Source organism: Notechis scutatus, chromosome 4 (assembly GCF_049901735.1).
Source record: "Notechis scutatus isolate UNSWTSFEM ecotype Mainland chromosome 4, rNotScu1.2, whole genome shotgun sequence".
In the NCBI taxonomy this organism is placed as follows: Eukaryota; Metazoa; Chordata; class Lepidosauria; order Squamata; family Elapidae; genus Notechis; species Notechis scutatus.
Genome location: NC_142012.1, coordinates 41,008,669 through 41,027,405, shown reverse-complemented (window position 1 = coordinate 41,027,405; position 18,737 = coordinate 41,008,669). Strand labels below are relative to the sequence as shown.

The 18,737-nt window shown below is 36.2% G+C and overlaps 2 protein-coding genes across 7 annotated transcripts in view; one reads left to right on the top strand and one right to left on the bottom strand.

Moving 5' to 3' along the window:
- MTMR7 (myotubularin related protein 7) overlaps positions 1–4,003 on the top strand; it is a 51,341-nt gene extending 47,338 nt beyond the window's left edge. For 3 of the 4 annotated variants that reach the window (XM_087963208.1, XM_087963207.1, XM_026667100.2), the window contains 2 exons: positions 1,059–1,185; positions 2,655–4,003. In XM_087963208.1, the coding sequence (XP_087819334.1) occupies positions 1,059–1,185; positions 2,655–2,990 (463 nt within the window). In that variant the 3' untranslated portion in view covers positions 2,991–4,003. Of the gene's footprint in view, positions 1–1,058; positions 1,186–1,849; positions 1,957–2,654 lie in introns of all 4 variants that reach the window. The other variant, XM_087963209.1, reaches the window with a different exon arrangement.
- Positions 4,004–7,260: 3,257 nt separating this feature from the next.
- Positions 7,261–18,722, bottom strand: VPS37A (VPS37A subunit of ESCRT-I). Of its 3 annotated transcripts, none has more exons than XM_087963203.1 (12): positions 18,182–18,722; positions 17,182–17,256; positions 15,565–15,679; positions 14,813–14,910; positions 13,740–13,953; positions 13,410–13,480; positions 11,260–11,387; positions 11,114–11,172; positions 10,965–11,033; positions 10,484–10,627; positions 9,451–9,531; positions 7,261–9,102 (listed from the first exon to the last, which is right to left on the bottom strand). In XM_087963203.1, the coding sequence occupies exons 1-11, from the start codon at positions 18,346–18,348 to the stop codon at positions 9,451–9,453; spliced, it is 1,221 nt and encodes a 406-aa protein (XP_087819329.1). In that variant the 5' UTR covers positions 18,349–18,722; the 3' UTR covers positions 7,261–9,102. The 3 variants fall into 3 exon arrangements, with proteins under 3 accessions (XP_087819329.1, XP_026522882.1, XP_026522884.1); XM_026667097.2 differs by having other exon boundaries at positions 7,261–8,751; XM_026667099.2 differs by having other exon boundaries at positions 7,261–8,751; positions 17,182–17,251; positions 18,182–18,531.
- Between the last annotated feature and the right edge of the window lie 15 nt (positions 18,723–18,737).

Here is an 18,737-nt window from a genome sequence, read left to right as displayed (position 1 = left end):
CGCCTAGTTTGTATTTGGTGTGCTGATTTTTTTAACCAATGTGTAGGACAGAGCATTTGTTGGTTGAGATTTGGAGTTGCCAATTGTTTGACCATTCAGACACATAATCAAGGCCACTTTGAAGAGCAGTAGCATTGTCTGTTGTCATCCGCGAAGAGGACACAGTTGCTTATAAGGTGATCGCAAAGGTCATTTATATCGAGAATAAAAAGAAATGAATTTGTGGCTTATAAAGTGCCTATTAAAAATGACATACATGACACTAACATCAAAAACATTTGGCAGTTTCACATCCTGAACAATCGAATGAGAATTTGCTTCCTAAAGTCGATTACAGCAATAAAGCTGCACTTAAAATATCCAGCAAGCTGGATTACTTAATGCTGGAAGTTCAGGGAGAAAGGCTTCACATATGTATTTCTTGGAAATATTTAATCTTTCAACCAAATATTTGTATCAGGAAACAAATAAGATAGGCACTATTTTATTAATTTTGATGCAGGATTTCTATTGACCCCCCACAGGTCTCAAAATCATTCTGCGTATATAAGCATTGCATCAATTATGGGAAAATGCTAATCCATTGGGTTTGTCATTTCAATAATTGGTGTAACTCTTGCATTCAGAGTAGCTTTCTGTTTATCAGAGTTCTCATATCTCAATATGTGAGATTCTACATTTAATGTTAAAGTTACACAGATAGCATTTGACACTTTAATCCTACAAAATTGCACTATCTTCATCTTTAAAAATCTGAACATGATGTGATTCACTTTGCCAAAGTGAAAAATCTTTTAGTCAGAATATTCTGAGAAATAAAGATCTGTGTTTTCACACTTCTGTGCTGTAAAATAGTCTATAAATATGAGAATCTGAACAATTTTTATGTGATAATTTTAAAAGCTGAGAGAACTCTTCCCCATTAAACTCTTCCCCAAACAGAGGCCTGTGTTAATTTGTTTTACATTGCACAATGGAATTCTCTGTTAACTTCTCTAGGAGCAAGTTCTATGGGTTGAACGATTTCTGTAGGATTTTAAATCTTCTTTATTTTTCAGGTTTTGGAGTGGAATGTACAACCGTTTTGAAAAGGGACTGCATCCAAGGCAATCTGTTACAGAATATCTGATGGCCGTGAAAGAAGAAACACAACAGTTGGAGGAGGAGTTGGTGGTATTAGAAGAGGTATGTATAATTGGTTTTCTATAACTATAAAATTTAGTTTCACCCCATCTTTTGAGCATGTGATTGGCCATTGGCATATGCATCAATTCAAGTATATTTCAACATCAATGCAGTTGATCAGGGTATTATTTATAGATAGATGTAATTTTGGAAGGTTTTCTAGCTGAAGCATTGAGTAGAGGATTATATTTCTTCCACCCCATATTTGGCAATAAGAGTGCTCTACAGCAGTATTTCTCAACCTTGGCAATTTTAAGATATGTGGACCAACTGCCAGAATTCCCCAGTGAGGCTTGCTGGCTGAGGAATTCTAGAACTTGAAGTCCTCACATCTTAAAATTGCCAAGGTTGAGAAGCACTGCTCTACGGTATACTTTTGAAATAGATATTTATTTCTTTTACCATGATAACAGCTGCTAATGAGTGAATTTCTTAGTTCTGGTACAATTTCAAAATCAATTTTCTCCTGTGTTTTCTGTCCTATGATTTACAATCTGTGGAAGACTTCCTTAGTTAAAATGAGTAATAGGAATTCCAGAATTATACTCAATTTCTAATTAATTACTGATTTCTCAATCTTGTTAGTCTTTCGCATCACAGTAAAATTTGGGCCTCAATTGGGTGAGCTATTTTCAAAGCAATTATTTCTCATCTTTTCTTACAGGTCACCTCAAGCTTATTCTGGCTCTTTTCTGATAGGCAACTTACTTGTTGCTGGGATTCTTACCAATAAAACTTAGATCTAATTATGCTTTTCTTTTAACGAAACAGGTATTTAATAGAACATGCTGGAAGGAAGTTTTAGTATTTTGCAATAGAACCACTGAAATCAGCCCAACCTTAGTTAGATTTCTAGGTAATCACTATTCTGTCCATATGTAACCTCTTCCTTTTTTGCCCGTCTTAAGGTTGTTAAAATATCCTTATCTATCCCCTGAATATTCCTTAACTCAGAAGGATAGAGATGATTGCTATAATGCTTCTCTGTCAGGTATCTATACTAGCTGTCACGGATGATTCATTTGCATTTGATGATCGCCTAGGACTGAATGAGAATCAGTCCCCCTTTCTGTACATGCATACTTGGGAAGATTTATTTTCTAGATTTTTTTAAACAAAACCTTATAGTTTTTAATTGCCTACTGACCACAGGGCTACATTCTTGTTCATCTGTTTTCTTTCTTGTTTCTCCTACTTGTTTTCATTATTATGCGATTTTGTTGAGTAGTGAGATGATAAATGGCACAAAATGCTCCATGAACATGGAAAAATGCCTAGAAACTTGCTTTCTTCCTGTTCTACAATCTCCCACCTACAATTTCTCCCCTAAAGAAATCAAGAATAACCTTCTATGTCAAAGAGACACTTTAGAAAACTGCAGGTATATAAATCTGCAATTTCCTAGGCTTGTTTGCTTTAGTTTGGATATATTTTAGCAGGCCAATGGATTCTTGTTTCTTGTCTTGCAGAGACTGGCAAAACTTACAAACGGGCAATTAAATAATGAGGCAAAGATAAAAAAGGAAAATGGAAGATCCAGTGGCTGCATGGCCAAATCACTCCAAGATTACACCTCCAATCTGAAATCATTCCCCTCTCGGAGTTCTTCACAGGGAGATGAAGACTCAGCACTCATCCTTACACAGGACAACCTGAAAAGTTCTGACCCCGATCTGTCAGCCAACAGCGATCAGGAATCTGGTGTGGAGGATATGAGTTGTCGGTCCCCAGGTGGAGGCGGCTTACCCAGTGAAGATAGCACTAGAGACCATGATTCAGATGAAGCTGTTTTTCTCACTCTCTGAGTGGTAACTTAATTAGTAGATTATGAAAGACTGCCTATCAAAACTTCCAAAGAAAGGGATTTATGCACTTAGAGTCCGTATATGACAAAGTAATAAGCTAGAACGTTTTTGCATTTATTATCTTCCGTTATTCATTTACAGAGCCATATAAGAGTGAACATTTTGTTTTACATAACTATTATCAATAGGATAACTATGTATACTAAGATCACTCCAAAAAAGTGACAAGAAATAATGTCTAAGCAATGCCAAAGTCAATCCAATCCAGACCAAACCAATATATAATGTTATCTTACCTTGACACCCAAAAAATACTCAAATGAAAAAAGCAAATAGATCTCCTGTTTGGTTTCGTTTTTACAATCTTGAAAAAAAATATGTTGAAGAAGATGGCCACGTATGGACTTAAAATATTGTCAGAGATACCTGCTTATTGAAGAACATTGCTGAAGAAATTTGGAAAACTAAGATTGAAATAACCAAATCAGATTTTCTAGATTAGTTCTGACTTGATTCGTAGTAATAACACTTTCTGTTGATGCCTCTGCAAATGCTGTTTCTCCCCATTTTTCTCTTCAAGTAGCTTGTCTTCAATGGAACAGTTCTTGGTGACTTGTATGGACACATTCATGTTTTCCTGACAGAATGGTCTGCCATTGTCTTCTCCCAGAATGTCCTCTCTTTTCTCCCCAATCTGGGATTATGGGGATCTCTCTTCCCTCCCAAATATTAATCAGGACTAATTCTATATTGCCTTTTCACATTTGGCTGATGTTAAATTATAGGACAGAAGGTGGGTCAGCAAGAGATTAGCTCTACCTATACTTAAATCATGCCCTTTACCCACTTTATAAGTTCAGGTTAACGTAGCGGGGACTGTATACTTTTCATCTTCTGAATTGTGGAATAGGATCGAGATCATGACAAAGGAGGGTGGACATGGGCACACTTATTCCTGTGTACATTTTTTGGAGTGGACTATTGGAAGATGGTGACTAGGGCATCTAGTAGATTAAAATACTTTATATGCCATTCAAAGAAAGTTAGGAAATTGTAAAGAAAAAAACTATCTTTCCAAATTCTCTTTCATAGTCATCCTCATCAGTTTACAATAAATCACTGGTCCTTTCACAAATATAGGTAGTCCTTGTTTATTGACCCCAACTGGGATGGGCAACCTGGTTAAGTGAAACAAATGAAAATCACATAACCACAATAACACTTACAATTTTACTCCAGTTTTCCTTTGCTTTGGCTACTTCCTTCAACTGACCTGGGCTTTTTTTCCTTTCTCTTTGAGGTTATCTTGGTATGAGGTAAATAAGTGAGAATAAGAGCAGACAGAGGCTGTGAAGGTCATAAACATGAGTATTGATAACTAAGTTGTTTTTTACCATTTCTGTAACCTATACCACCTATCAGGTTTTTGAAACATTGAAGAGTTTTCTCCAAACAAAATTAAATGTAATTGATTTACTCACCAGTTACATATTTAATGCCCTTCTTACTCCATCTCTCCCTCCCCCCAGCTAAAAGTTCTTATTTTGTTACGAGGTATCCTTAAACAGGGGAGTAGATACAAGAGTTTCAGGGGGCACATTAAAGCTAAAAGAGGAACCTGGGACCAAGCTGGCCAGTAAAAGGATGTGTTCTTTGTAGAAGACCTAATGAAAACTACGAGATTTGTATTATTAGATATGGTAATGGACATTAATGGTTTTAAAAGAAAATTAGATATATCCAGGGAAGATAAAGCTATCATGTCTACATGTTTTAATGACTTATCTCACCTCTCCAAAATGTGATAAACAGAGCAGACAGCAATTCAATTACACCTCACCAGACCGTTCAAATCAGGCAAATGTAAGAACTCTGCTCTTTTGGTGAAATAAAGCAGGATCCTTTGGTGCAATGCATCTTGCACTGAACTCCCACCATGAGATAGCTGTTTTGCATGTAATAATGTGGTTATTTTTTTTAAAAAAAGTTACATGTTTATACATTTATAACCAGATTTTAGTATCTTATCTTACTTTGACACAAAGTGTGATGTACAACAGGTAGTGCTGAACTAAAATACAAATGTACTCTTCTGTAAAATGGCTACTCTGTAAAGTATGAATGGATGAGGGTCAAATTTGCCATAAAAATCTACGTTATGGAAATACTGTAGAATATACCATATTGTGTCTTCTAGAAATTTTGTGTAGTGTATTTTACACCTGCAGCTATTCCTATTTAGCTCCTGGTTTACTTGGAGTCCAGAGATCTTTAATTTAATAGGTTGTCTTGTATAGTGCCAATGCTACATTATTATTACTAAAAGTATTGCAAAACTAAAGATATAGTATGCACTGTATACTGTTGGCATTAGGAGTATAATTTAGAACGTTATAAACAGTAATGTTCGGTTGTCCAATTGTCTTTTTTTTAGTGTTACACTAGAACCATGATGGAGAACCTATGGCATGCATGCCGTAAGTGGCACACAAAGCCATTTCTGCCGGCATGCAAGAGGTCGCCCAGAACAGACCCACTGCACATGCGCGCACGCCTGCCAGCCGATTGTCGGGTATCTGCCATGCATGCACAGGGGGACACATACATGCAGGAGACATTGGTCATTGGTTTCAGCCAGCTACTTTAGGATTCTGGTTTCATATCATACTCATGTCCACTTCTGCTAATGGTTAGAAAATAAATCCACATTGACCTATGTTTTTGTTTTCAGGAAGAAAGGTGACTTGTAGTCCTTACCCTTTAAAAAACACAATCCACGGTTCATTCATGCATGTTGATAGCCTCCTAACTTCCCACTGGTTTTTAGTGCCATTTGTCTTGGTAGTCCATCATCTAAATATACTGTTACAGGGAATGGAATGATTTCTCATCCACTGTTTTCACATCATAATAAATTGGCTCCCTTTCCTCTATGGGATCACCATTGTACAGAGGCCTCAAAATAATACGTTAGCAAAAGTGTCCTTTTGATTATATTTTTGTTACCATTGATAAACAAAATTAAATTGAACTTGACGACATATTCAAATCGCGAGTTTGTGCTTGCTTCCCTGATTTTCTCTTGGTTGATTCCATCATTACCTGTGTTGGAGTATTGTTATCAATACTATGATATGATGCAGAGTTTTTATAACTATATAATCAGCAATTAATATGAGAAAGGTAATTTCTAATTCCTCAGTTACCCCAATCCACGCAAAGCATTTCAGGATAGAGTCAATACAAGTACACACACAGCATGGCACTATTCCTGTATGGAAAGAAGGAAGGGGCTTGAAATGTAGGTAGTGCTACAGATAACACAGCTTTTTTCATTATTCGTATAAACCCATGCTGATTCAGGAAGACCTTGACAGCAACAAAGCAAGAGTATACAATTCACAACCCACTGATAAGCACACTTCACTTGGAAGAGGACTTGATATATTTTGAAACTCTACCCTTTGGTTGATTTCAAGCACCAGATTAAGAACACTGTCTTTATAAATCGCACTTGGTTGGGTTCATGTAATGCGGTTATCATAAACTATGATTCACTACACAGTAGCCGAGTTCACATTAAATATTAACAAACTATGTTGTGGCTTAACTTGAATTAAATTTTAAATTAAATTTCTAAGCAGTAATTTCCCTCAACATTTCTAAGTGATGGAGAAATGGTTCAAGCTTGACATTTACAATAAAAAAACCTGTATAGTCATAACTACACTGTTTCATTTACGTAAAAAGACTATGCAGCAATGGTAAGAGATATGTACAATTAAATAACTTTCAAACACATATTGCTACTGTGTTTCTCATATAAGGCCGGGTCTTTTTTTTTTTTTGAGCCCCGAAAAAATGGCTAGGCCGTCTTTTCGGGGGTGACTTAATCCCCCCCCCTTGCATCTTCGGGCGGGCGGGCAGCGACAGCTTGGATGTTGACCTCGGTGTTGGTGGGGCACTTCGTATCGGGGTCAACGCAGGCAGCACCATATCCGGGTGTGCAACAAAAGTATTTCCTAACGGCAAGCCCCCCCACCATTCCCCCCCATTTCGCATGTTTTAATATAGGCCTTAATTTGGGAGGAGGGACTTAATTTCATTTCATGCCTATAAAACATGCTGGGACTTCCTATTGGGGGAGGCTGTATTGTTGGAGAAACAGGGTAATTTAAATCTAAATACTGCCAGAGGGTGAGAAGCTGAGATCAGAAAACAAGGATTCTTGAAGAACTGATAACCTAAATGATACATATAAGCAATAGTATTTGTTCCACCAAATGTATTTATTTCCAGTTTAAGTCTCAAAAGTTATCAGTACGTCCCAAAGTATATAAAGTTGAACTCTACAGATACTTTTCCACATGCAGAATTGAATATTCTGCTTTAAAAATGCAAATATCAATACTGAACCTTTTTGGAGAGAAGCCCTATAAATTGTTCAAGAAAATGAAATTTATTTCTTAAGAAAGCAATGAAAGGAAAAAAAAAAACAAGTCATGAATGTATACTCCTAAGACTTAGTTTTCTGCAATATTGTCATTTATAGATTTTTGCCAATTATCTAAAGAAAAAAAAAAAAAGAATTATCCTAAAAACATTTTGAGTTCTTATAAACATGCAAGACATAAAATTAAACCATTTTTATATGAAAATAAAATTCTTTGGTTGTATTTTTAGTGTAGGATAACTTCAATTTTACCTCTGTAGAAGAGTGATTTAGGACTGCAGTTATTTCACTACATTTTGCCAACATAATACTGAACAGGTGAATAAACTTGCTTATTTTATGTCTGATGCGGGGAATGAGAGATGAGGGTTTGAGTTAATTCTATTGGAACTAAATAATATAATTGTTGGTAATATATATATACTAGATAGTAATTCTTTGCTTTGTGGTTTCAAAAGTGCTTATATGAACACATGGACACACTCAGGCAAAAGAGTACAGAGATCAGAAATAAAGCAAATGTAGGAATACCAAGAACTTATACAATATACCCATTCATTTGCTTCAACACAAATAAGAAAATAAGATACAAGAATTGGAGAGAATTATGCCTATCTCCATTTGAGGCTTGAGGTAGGATACTTCCCAAAGCAATGAGTGGCAAAATTAAAAGAAAGGATTCTACATAAATCATATTGATTTTCTCGAAAAGTTTGAAGGGGTGTTTAAAACTTTTAGCTCTTCAGTTTCTTAGCTATTCAAGTCTGATTGCTATACTGTATAGTTAAGTACTTGAACTCTATTTAGTGACATGATACAAAAATGGGTGAAAACCTGATTTCAAGAAATTGAATTCTGGTGCATTCTGATAAAGCCAGATGAAAAAATCTACCTTATTTTACTTGTAACTTACTTTAACCAACCAACATTTCTATGCCTCTCAAACAAACCAGTCAGTATTTAATAAGAAAGTTATGGATTATGCTGTATAAAATTTAAAAATCTAGTCAAAATTACATGTTTAAATATTTAATCTATAAAGGTGGTAGAGACAGCAGCATGAAATCAAATATGATAAGGGTATCAATAACAAGAAATATTAGTGCAAAAATTGCAGTAGAAGTACATTTTGAATAAAATAAGAATAGAAAGACACTCTAATTTGTACAAAAAATCACCCCCAGCTCTATATACAGTTTTTTCTATAAATACAACCATAATGAAATGCGTATTTGCAAAATAATAGATCTATGAAAATGTGCTTTGCTGGATTTGTTGCCTTAAATTCTAATTAGCTGGAAAAAAATTCTGTGAACAGAAAAAAGTATCTACCATTAGTCAAAGTTCTCAATGCATACATACAAAACTTTACATTTTCTTAAATTCAGATTAATTTAAGGCAGAAATTTATACATATCCTTTAATCCCTGATTGCACGGATCTCTTTCATAAAAGGCTAAACTCAAAAGACAAAGTAAAACTGTATATATTATTGAAAGTTGCCATACAACATATTGTATCAGAGTCATAAAGTAATTATCTTTAATGATTCCCCCTGCCCGCTCCACCCCATTTGCAGTATTGCATGACATAATCCACATTGTCCAGGACTCTCCATGTCCATGTCCCAAAAGCCATTTTGGATGATTGTGGGAACTACTGGAGAATGAAATATGACTATGTTAGGTTTGGCTAATTCCATTTTTGGGGCGCATTTCTTCACAAGCAGTTGACATTATTTATAATTGTGATGTTTTTACATGAAGCAATGTAAAACTTTCCCAATTACATAATCAAAAGCTTAAGTTCTTGTATGTGTGGTTTTTGTTCTATGTAACACTTATCAGTGGACATACATACATAACTATACACTTATATAATACACATGATAGGAACGTGTCCTATTAGCCATTCAGAACTGTTGGACATTATTTACATGAATGTATCCTGATAAATTAATTTGTGGCAGGCAGGACAATTAGAATTTGCCTCATATTTGTAACGTACCTATAATGGAGCATGAAATTGGCCATGCATTGCTATTGCCTGTTGTAGTTTTTCTTCTTTGGCTCTTCTACAGTGGCAAATCTAAGGAAGAACAATTTAACATCATATATTTCAAATTTACTTTGGTGGAAAATAATGTTTCTAAAACAATCAAAATAAAGAAGTCAAACTTTGACTAAATTTGTGTTCATCTCAGCTAGTAAGCTTCATAAACAGGCTTTGAGTACAATAGTTGAAGATGATTCATATGCTTAGACTGCATTCTAAGGATACTTAAGCTAGAACAAGGAATTACTGATTTAAGGCTGAACAAATATTCTTCTAACAGTTTAAATAATTAGTTAATAGCACACATTACAATATACATTATTTAAAGGCTATCAATAATAATATCAAGGTACATTCTTTCTTGGGTACGTTCTCCTTGGATTTTGCCATTAACAATGAAGTTATTAAATAAGACATATATACTCGAATTATTCCAATGGAACAAAATTCAAAAGGATTCTGTGCCCCAATGGAAGAAAAAACTCAACACATTAGGGCGTTCTTTCATACAAAAGTGGGGAACAGGCCTCTTACTCTTTGGCTCTTTAGCCCAGTACCATAAGGGTGGATGGGGTAATATTGATGTTTGTTTTTAACCCCTCCTACTTAAGCAATTTAAACAACAAACTATACCACTGCTATTTCTCTATTCTGTGCATTGCAGATAGCAGGAAAGTGATAGGACAGTTGTATTTCTATCACTAGCGCATGCTTCACAAAGCAATAATTTTAATGCATAGCTTGCCAGAAATGTTAGGCAATTTGGCAAATAAAAGCTGTTCGGACATAGGAAGGCTTAAGTATTGGTACTTCTCTGCTAAATACAAGAATTTGCCTCTATATAGTCAATTGTGTCTGTTTTTAAAACAGCAAAATAAACCTGAATTTTACTTATTCAATAGTTTTCAATTGGATTAATTATAATTTTATTTAAGCTTTCAAATATTTTAAACATTAGGTTTTGAAATCTGAAAAATCTACATACTGTTCTTTTCTCCATGAAACTACTAACAAATTCGTCTATTTCTGTTTTCCCTTCCAGAAAGTTTTCTGCAATAGTGTCAGATTCCTCTTCAGCTTCATGGGCAGCCACTTTCAATCTTGCCTGCAGGGCACTTGCACTGCAACTCTGTGAAAAGAATAGTGTGTAACTTGGAAATGTTCAGTCCATTTCCCAGGAGGTCCACAGTGTCGTCCCCCCACCCCCAGCATTTTGCAAAGTAGTTACAACAGCTTGTACTATGAGTTACTTTTTATATATTTGTTATATGCCACTTAGAACTGTCAGATTGGGGCAGCTAAAAAAAGGACAAAAAAAATCATACTTTTAACTCCAAAGAAAAAAAATATTAAAAGAGGTTAGCCTCCAAAACAGGATGGGATTGCAACTAGAATCCTGTCTTAACAACCTCTGTACAAATAAGTGAATAATGCTTTGTTTCCTCTTGCAAAAAGGAAAATCTCACCTCACTAAGTTCATGCTGCCTTTGTACTTTCTTTTCAAATGTGGTTTTGAAATGAATCAGTTGTTCGTACTAGAATGAAAATACATTTTTATTAAACTGGGTCAGAAATCAATTCCCAAATTGCAGAAAGTATTTTTTCTCGTACTTACTTTATCTAGTATTGTTTGTCTTTTTGATTCCAAGCTTGGTTCCAATAATAAATTTTTTTCTGCAAGGTAAACCCACTGTTGAATTTTAGAAGAATATCATTGTTTGATAAAATGTTATTCTAATTAGAAATATTTGGAAGTCTTACTTGCTAGTTCTTCAATACTTTTCACTAAATCATCTTTATCATTAATTATATGCTTTAATTGGGGCAGATTAACAAATTGTTCTAGCAGAATATCTTCTTGTTCATTCATGTCTGTCAGCTGTGATATGCTGAATTGCAAAGACAATAAAAAAAGTATTTAGCAACCAGGCAAAATATACACTGTATTATTTTGACAACTGTATATACTGAGTTTCTTGATAATGTGCCATTTCACTCTGGTGCATATGATATAATGCTAATTACTTCCAAAACTTGAACTCACTTCACTGCTTCTTTTCTGAGAATGCCAGAACTGTTAGAGAATGAATCCTGATTAATTACCAATGCTCAGGCAAAAACAGCTCATGGCAATTACTAAACAAATGAACAAAGCAGGAACATAATCAAATACACTGTGTGCACAATTATTAGGCAAGTTGTATTTTGGAAGATTAATTTTATTACTGAACAGCAATAGTGCTCTTGGTAAATCCAAAATGTTGATAAACTTCAAACCTGAATATTTATGAAAGTAAAAGTGAGGTTTTGGGTTTCTTAGAATATCTATGTGTGCACCATTATTGAGCAACTATTAGTGTGCAGAATTATTATGCAACTAAATGAAAAATGAAGATTTTCTCATCTCACTTGTTTATTTGCATCTGTTAAAGTGAGAATAATAAACAAACTCAAAATGTACAAATAAATATTTCTGACATTTCAAACAAAAAAAAATCAATATAGCTACCATTCTTTTCAATAACAGTCATAAGCCTTCCATTCATGGAGTCTGTTGTTTTCTTGATCTGTTGATGATCTACTAGAGGCAACCACAGCCTCCCAGACACTGTTCAGAGCGTACTGTTTTCCTTCACCGTAAATCTCCCATTTAAGAAGGGCCCACAAGTTCTCAGTAGGGTTTAGATCAGGTGAGGAAGGGTGCCATGTCATTATCCATTTATCTTTAAGGCCTTTACTGGCTAGCCACACAGTAGAGTAGTACTTCAATGCATGAGATGGAGCATTGTCCTGCATAAAAATCATGGTCTTCTTGAAAGATGCAGAATTTTTCCTGTACCACTGCTTGAAGAAAGGGTCTTCTAAAAACTGGCAGTAGGTTTGGGAGTTGATTCTGAATCCATCTTCAACCCAAAAAGGTCCAACTAGCTCATCTTCAATAATGCACCCCATATCAGCACCCCACCTTCAACTTTCTGGTTTTTGAATCGAAGTGGAGGTTTGTGCCCGTTACTGATCCAGCCATTGGCCCATCCATCTGGTCCATCAAGTGTCACTTTCATCTCATCAGTCCATAAAACCTTTGAAAAATCTGTCTTCAGATATTTCTTGACCCAGTCTTGCCATTTCAACTTCTATGTCTTGTTCAGTGGTGGTCAGATTTTGGCCTTCCTTACCTTGGCCATGTCTCTGAGCACTGAACACCTTCTGGGCACTCCAGGTAGGTTGCAGTTCTGGAATATGACAGAACTGGAGGATAATGGGTTCCTGTTAGCTTCAAGTTTGATTCTTCTCACATCTTTGGCAGTTAATGTGCATCTTTTTTTCTCAACATGTTTCTTGCAACCCTGTTGACTATTTGCAACAAAATATTTGATGGTTCTGTGATCACGCGCTAATATCTTAGCAATTTAAAGAGTGCTGCATCCCTCTGAAAGACTTCTTACAATTTTTGACTTTTCAGAGTCAGTTAAATCTTTTTTTTTGACCCATGTTGCTTGAGAAAAAAAAGCTGTCTTATAGTTATGCACACCTTGATATAGGGTGTTGATTTCCTTAGGCCATACCCTCCCTCATTACACAAATACACATCACCTGATATGCTTATATCCATTAAACATTCACATTTATACAGCTGAGGTGGAAAATATCCATAAAAATACTCACTTGCCTAATAATTGTGCACACACTGTATTTACAAAAATAAAAGTGAAACTGGTACAATACTGAAGTTTTTACCTTTTACTCAGATCTAACTAAAGAGTTATTTTGCCGATGACTTATTTTACATTACTAGGAACTTTCTGGCTTTACTGAGATATAGATATAAGATTAAGTCTATGGTTTTCAACATCAAGGAACAACTTTGACCCATATTTGGAACACAGACACACCCTTTTAAATCTTCTTACCTTAGTTCTGATAGTTCTGGAAATACATCTGGAACATCAGGCATTTTGTACCCAAATCCATTTTGATTTCCCTAAAAACATTAAACAATATATGTCTTTAAATAACAATCCAGCTATACAACAAAACACTAAGCTAAATGACACAATTTTTCTTATACTCAAGTTCTATGAAATCTCTAAAGATTTTGGAGCTCAGAATATCATTTTCTTAAAAGTATGTTCACATATTGCTGGCAAATTCAATTTCTCTAAATGTTAATATTTGATATTTGAATGGTATCTTTTGGGAAATGAACAGCTTATTTTGTAAGGTACACTACCAATACATACCTGTGATAGTGCTTCTGTTGTTGGAACAGGTAACGGCAAGTCAGTTATCATGCCAAAGGAAGGAGCTGCAGGTCTGTCTGTACTATAACCTGAAGAAAGTGATTCTGCAAGGGGTACAGATGCTACAGGCCTATTTGTTTCTTGTGGCAGATATGCAGAAAGAAATGGAAAATTCTGACCATATGTAGGAATTCCAGTTGGCTTGCTGTAAAGGCTAAGGGGAAAACCAATCTATTATCAGCAAATTATTTTATAGTACTTTCAGGCTTCTCAAAATGAAATTGTATTAAGCATTAAATAGGTTTCTGGTTAAACACAGTTGACAATAGCTGTAATTAATTCTAACTGAACGCGTGACAAGCCATATTATTAATCTTATCAATGCCATAGTGATCACATAGCAATGATTCACCATCTCTTGAGGAATTTAGACATGACAGTTCTTTTAATCCAAGTAATTAAAATTGAGGGGCTAACTTCAGCAATGTTTTATTATGAGTCAGTTATGTCAGAACTAAGGGGTCTTTTCAGTCCTAGTATAATCCAAAGGATAAGGCATGCACTAAGTAACTAAATGCTGAAATTTAGAAAATCTTTGGTTTTTAGTGAAAACAAACCTGTACGTGATGGAATGATGCATCTGATGCTACTATACATAGGCCAATGGATCTTTATATTTTACTGATACTTGGTATAAACTCTCTCTTTTTGTGTCACATATAATTGATCAATTATAAATAAGCATTTATATTCATAAATTGAGATAGATAAGGGAAAGAAAGCTGTTTAGAACTAAGTCTGCAATACTGTAAGATAAATACTCAATTTTTATCTACCTGTATTGGCCTTAGGCCCAACAGAGCAACTCAACCCAAAATAAAACATAGTTTAAGATTTTATTCAAATCTAACTTTTTAATGCAATAACTGAATGCATAAGATGAAGGAAACCAAATTGCAATATAAGGTTGACAGCCACATCTTGATTGAATTATGTTTGATCCGAGTTTGCTCCATAAGTTTACACATAGTGATGCTTGAAATTATTACCCATATTTTAATGTGCTTACTTACTATGGGAATGTTGTGCTGGGAGCCAAGACCGGAGGATTTTTCCAAAATTCATCAAGTATACTTTGAACAATTTTGCCAAGGTCAGAGTGCATTGTAAACTGTTAAAGTATTTAAAAAATTAGCATGGTTAAAAATGATGTGCCATACAACAAAGTCAATTTATCATTGATTTAAATGAAAAAAGTCAGCTTGCTGTAGTGGGTAAGGTTAGTGGGTAAGGCTAGAAATCAGGAGACTGTGATTTCTATGCTCTCTTAGACATGAAAACCAGTTGGATGGCTTTGAATCAGTTATTCTCCCTCAGCCCACCCCTTCTCACAGGATCGTTGTGAGTATTACTTATGTTTACTGCCTTGGGATAAATTAGATACACAGATGAAAAGACAGAATATAAATCTAATAACAATCATGTGGCCTCTCTTAGATGATGGATGTAAGTATCAGTGAGGCCCATTTTTGTTCTCTGTATGCAGAAACAGAGCTGACAAATAACCTTAAAAAAACATCAGGAACTCTGTAAAAAATATACTTTAATTTTTTTTACAATTAGTTGAGAAAAACCACTCTAAAAATGTGGGGTTTTGTTCAAGAAAGTTCATGGGAAAACTATCTACAGGTACCAAGAGGTTAGTAGGTGTAAACGTTAACAATTCTACAATAAAATATACTGTAACTGTTGCCAGTTGCACATTTTGAAAGAGACATGCATTTTTACCATTGATTATTCTAGAAAATGATTCATTTATACCTACACTATTAATTAATGGAGAAGTCACATAGGCTCCTTGTTTGTCAATTATATGATGCCGTATTGGGGGGAAAACACTGATGACTGGCTTGTCCTGAGGAAACTGAGGAGGAAGCAAGCTGCAAACACCAAAATATTTTATTATTATCATAACTTCCATGTATGATTTAGCTCTCTACTACATCATCTTTCAAAATATAAAATTCATCTTTCTGGAGAATGTGAACAACTGGGAGTGAAAGTACAGTTCTTCCTAACAATTTCTGTACAATCACAATATAGCTAAAAATATAGTTCATCAATTTGAATTCTAGCATTTACAACACAAACAACAAACAGCTGATGTACTCTCACTGTCAGATAACAACTGAAATAAGTACCCTACTCAATCTCTATTTAGGTAATTTTCTGAACCAGGTGTTTGCAGATAATGAACAAAGGCCTTTTTATTGAAATCTCCTAGAAGAAATGTGAATTTTTTATATCGAAGTAATTTTAGGTGCACTCCAAGAAAATAAGTTAAAATAAAAATAAGTCAACTTAGTTTGATGAAGCAAAACTTCATAAAACTGAATGATTATCATTTAGTTGTTTAAGAAAAAATGCTGATAAATACAACTGTTGACAATTTTGCCACATAGATGTAGGCCAGGGGTGTCAAACTCAATTTCACTGAGGGCCGCATCAGGGATATGTTTGACCTCAGAGGGTCGTGTGTGTATGCGTTTGGAGGTGGGATGGGCGTGGCCATGGTGGGCATTTGACACGGGCTCAAGATACATCCCCCCCTTTTTTTCTTTCCACAGTTCTTTACTATAACCATTTTCCTATCTCTTCTACCAGATATTACTGGCAAACATTTATTACTTATTCTTCATACTCCACTAAACTTTTTATTTCTAAATTTATGCCCCATTGTTAAATAGTAAATTGCTTTTCCAGGCAGAAAAGCTATTTATATTATTGTATTTTTATTATTCACTTAATAATAAAAATACAATAGCATAAATATGATAATACAAGATCTAACAGCAGAGGTAGATTTCCAGGATAGTAAATAGAAATTATAAATTGTTGACTGTAGATTAAATGGACCTACAGTATGTAAAATCTGGCATTAAACTGTAGTATTAACATAGGATGTTCCTTATTTTCTATCCAGATCAGGACACTTACTTGAGGCCACATAATTGTAATCCAGTTCTCCTGCAGCACTCTGCTGGATGAAAACAGGCTGTGCCCCCCTCCCGCCGAGTGTATCATAAATCAAATTCTCCAATGAGGCCCTGCAGCCTGTTTTTGGCTGGCAGAGTGCTGCTGGAAGCCGGGGAGGCCAAAAATGGGCTACAGGCTGGTCCTCTGATATTTCCAGGCTGGTCCCATGGGCCAGATTTAACCACCCCACAAGCTGGATCTGGCCCACAGGCCTTGAGTAGGACACCCCTGATGTAGGCAATGTGCTCCTTGAAAGTCACACACACAAAAAAACATTCTCTCCTTAAAATTTATCCAGACTGAAACAGAAGAAAACAAGAGAAAACTCACTCTAGTCCTAATGTGGTGTGACAGAAAATTAACAGTCCACACTGATTGACATACAGTCAAATCAAAAGATACTCACATATTTATATTAATTGTCAGGTTATTTACAGTGAAGGGCAACCGATATTCCACATCTTTTTGTATTTCAGCTATACTAAAAAGAGAAACATTTATTAATGAAATAGTCAAATCAAACACAAATGACCCAATTAAGCATCTTAAAAAGCCCTAATTTCAAAGGTCAAATGAAAGTATAATTTCTTCTCTTAGAAACTCTAAATTATTACTAAACTAGAACCGATTCCTTTAAAAGCTTGATTCCCTCCTTCCTATTTTAATCAGCTTAATTTTGAATAAAAGTTCTGAGGACCCCAGAAATATAAGAACTGGCCTTTGAAGGCAGATTGGTCTTTGTAGACAAAACAGTAACTTGTTTACAAGAACAAGTTGACAGGAGCATGTGTGGGCAGCAACTTGTTTTGCTGAAGGAAGCTGAGGCTATTGGTGAACCAGCATTTTATTCACTTCCTGTTTCTTAATACAGGGAAGGCCAAATCCCCTTAACTGTACATGGTAGTAGTTTTTGCATTGCACTCAAACTGTTTTCACTTTGAAAGAGTGGTAGGCATTGACCTCTGTACATCAGCTGCTCTTTTCAACTAGGATCTTGTGACTTTTGTAAGGATATTTTTTTCTTGCACTTTTTGCTTCCCCTGGCGTCTACTTTTGCCTACCAACCCTTTGAAGTTGCAATATCAAGGCACGCCTTAAATATACTACGACTACTGCTATTATTTATTTAAAAATTATTGGCGGCCCAGGTCCGTACATTAGGCATGCCTTTAAAGAAATTAAATGGCCCCTCATTTGCTCTGGTATGATGACTTGAGTTTTTCGCTGAGGAGCGAGTCATGCCGCTCTATTGAAGAAAAAAAAAAAAGCCATGTTTGCCGACAGCAATGGAGAGATCACCCAGGGAGATCCTCATATTCTCGCCCTCCTCTGGACTGACTTCCACCCGTTTTATGAAAAAGAGCTGGCCGGCGATTTCCTCGCTCCCTAAAGGGGGTGTCACTCACGCTGCATGGGCGCTGCGCAGGGACTCGATCTGGCGCTGCCGCTGTTGCTGGAGGCTGGTGAGAGTCGAAGGCAACGCTACTCCGCCGGCGGAAGAGGAGGAAGAGGTGGTGGCGGCGGCGGCCCCGCCACCGCTACCCGCTTTGGAGTAGTGGAAGAGCCAGCTCATCCTCTTCTAGCCCCCCACCCTTCCCAAGCCAGAAAAAAAACAGACGATGCGCGGCCTTCCCTTGGCTTCTCCGTCCGCGCCGCCGCCGCCGCCACCGCCTCCCTCCGCGGGTCTCTCCTCCTGCCCCAGCAGAACGCGAAGCACCGAGACAACGAGCACAAGAGACACAACCGTTCCGGACCCGGGCGACAAAATACGCCTGCGCTCGATCCGCTGGGCGCGTCATCACCGGCCGTTGCCTTCCATTGGTTGGAAAGGGCTGGGAGGGGCCAGCTCGAGAGCCCGATTGGTCAGGCTCTGCCGGGTCTCCGCGGCCTGGAAAGGAGCGTGAAGGGGGGGAAGCGAGCGAGAGAATCGAGGGTTGAAAGGTCAAGAGCGCGGCGCGCGCT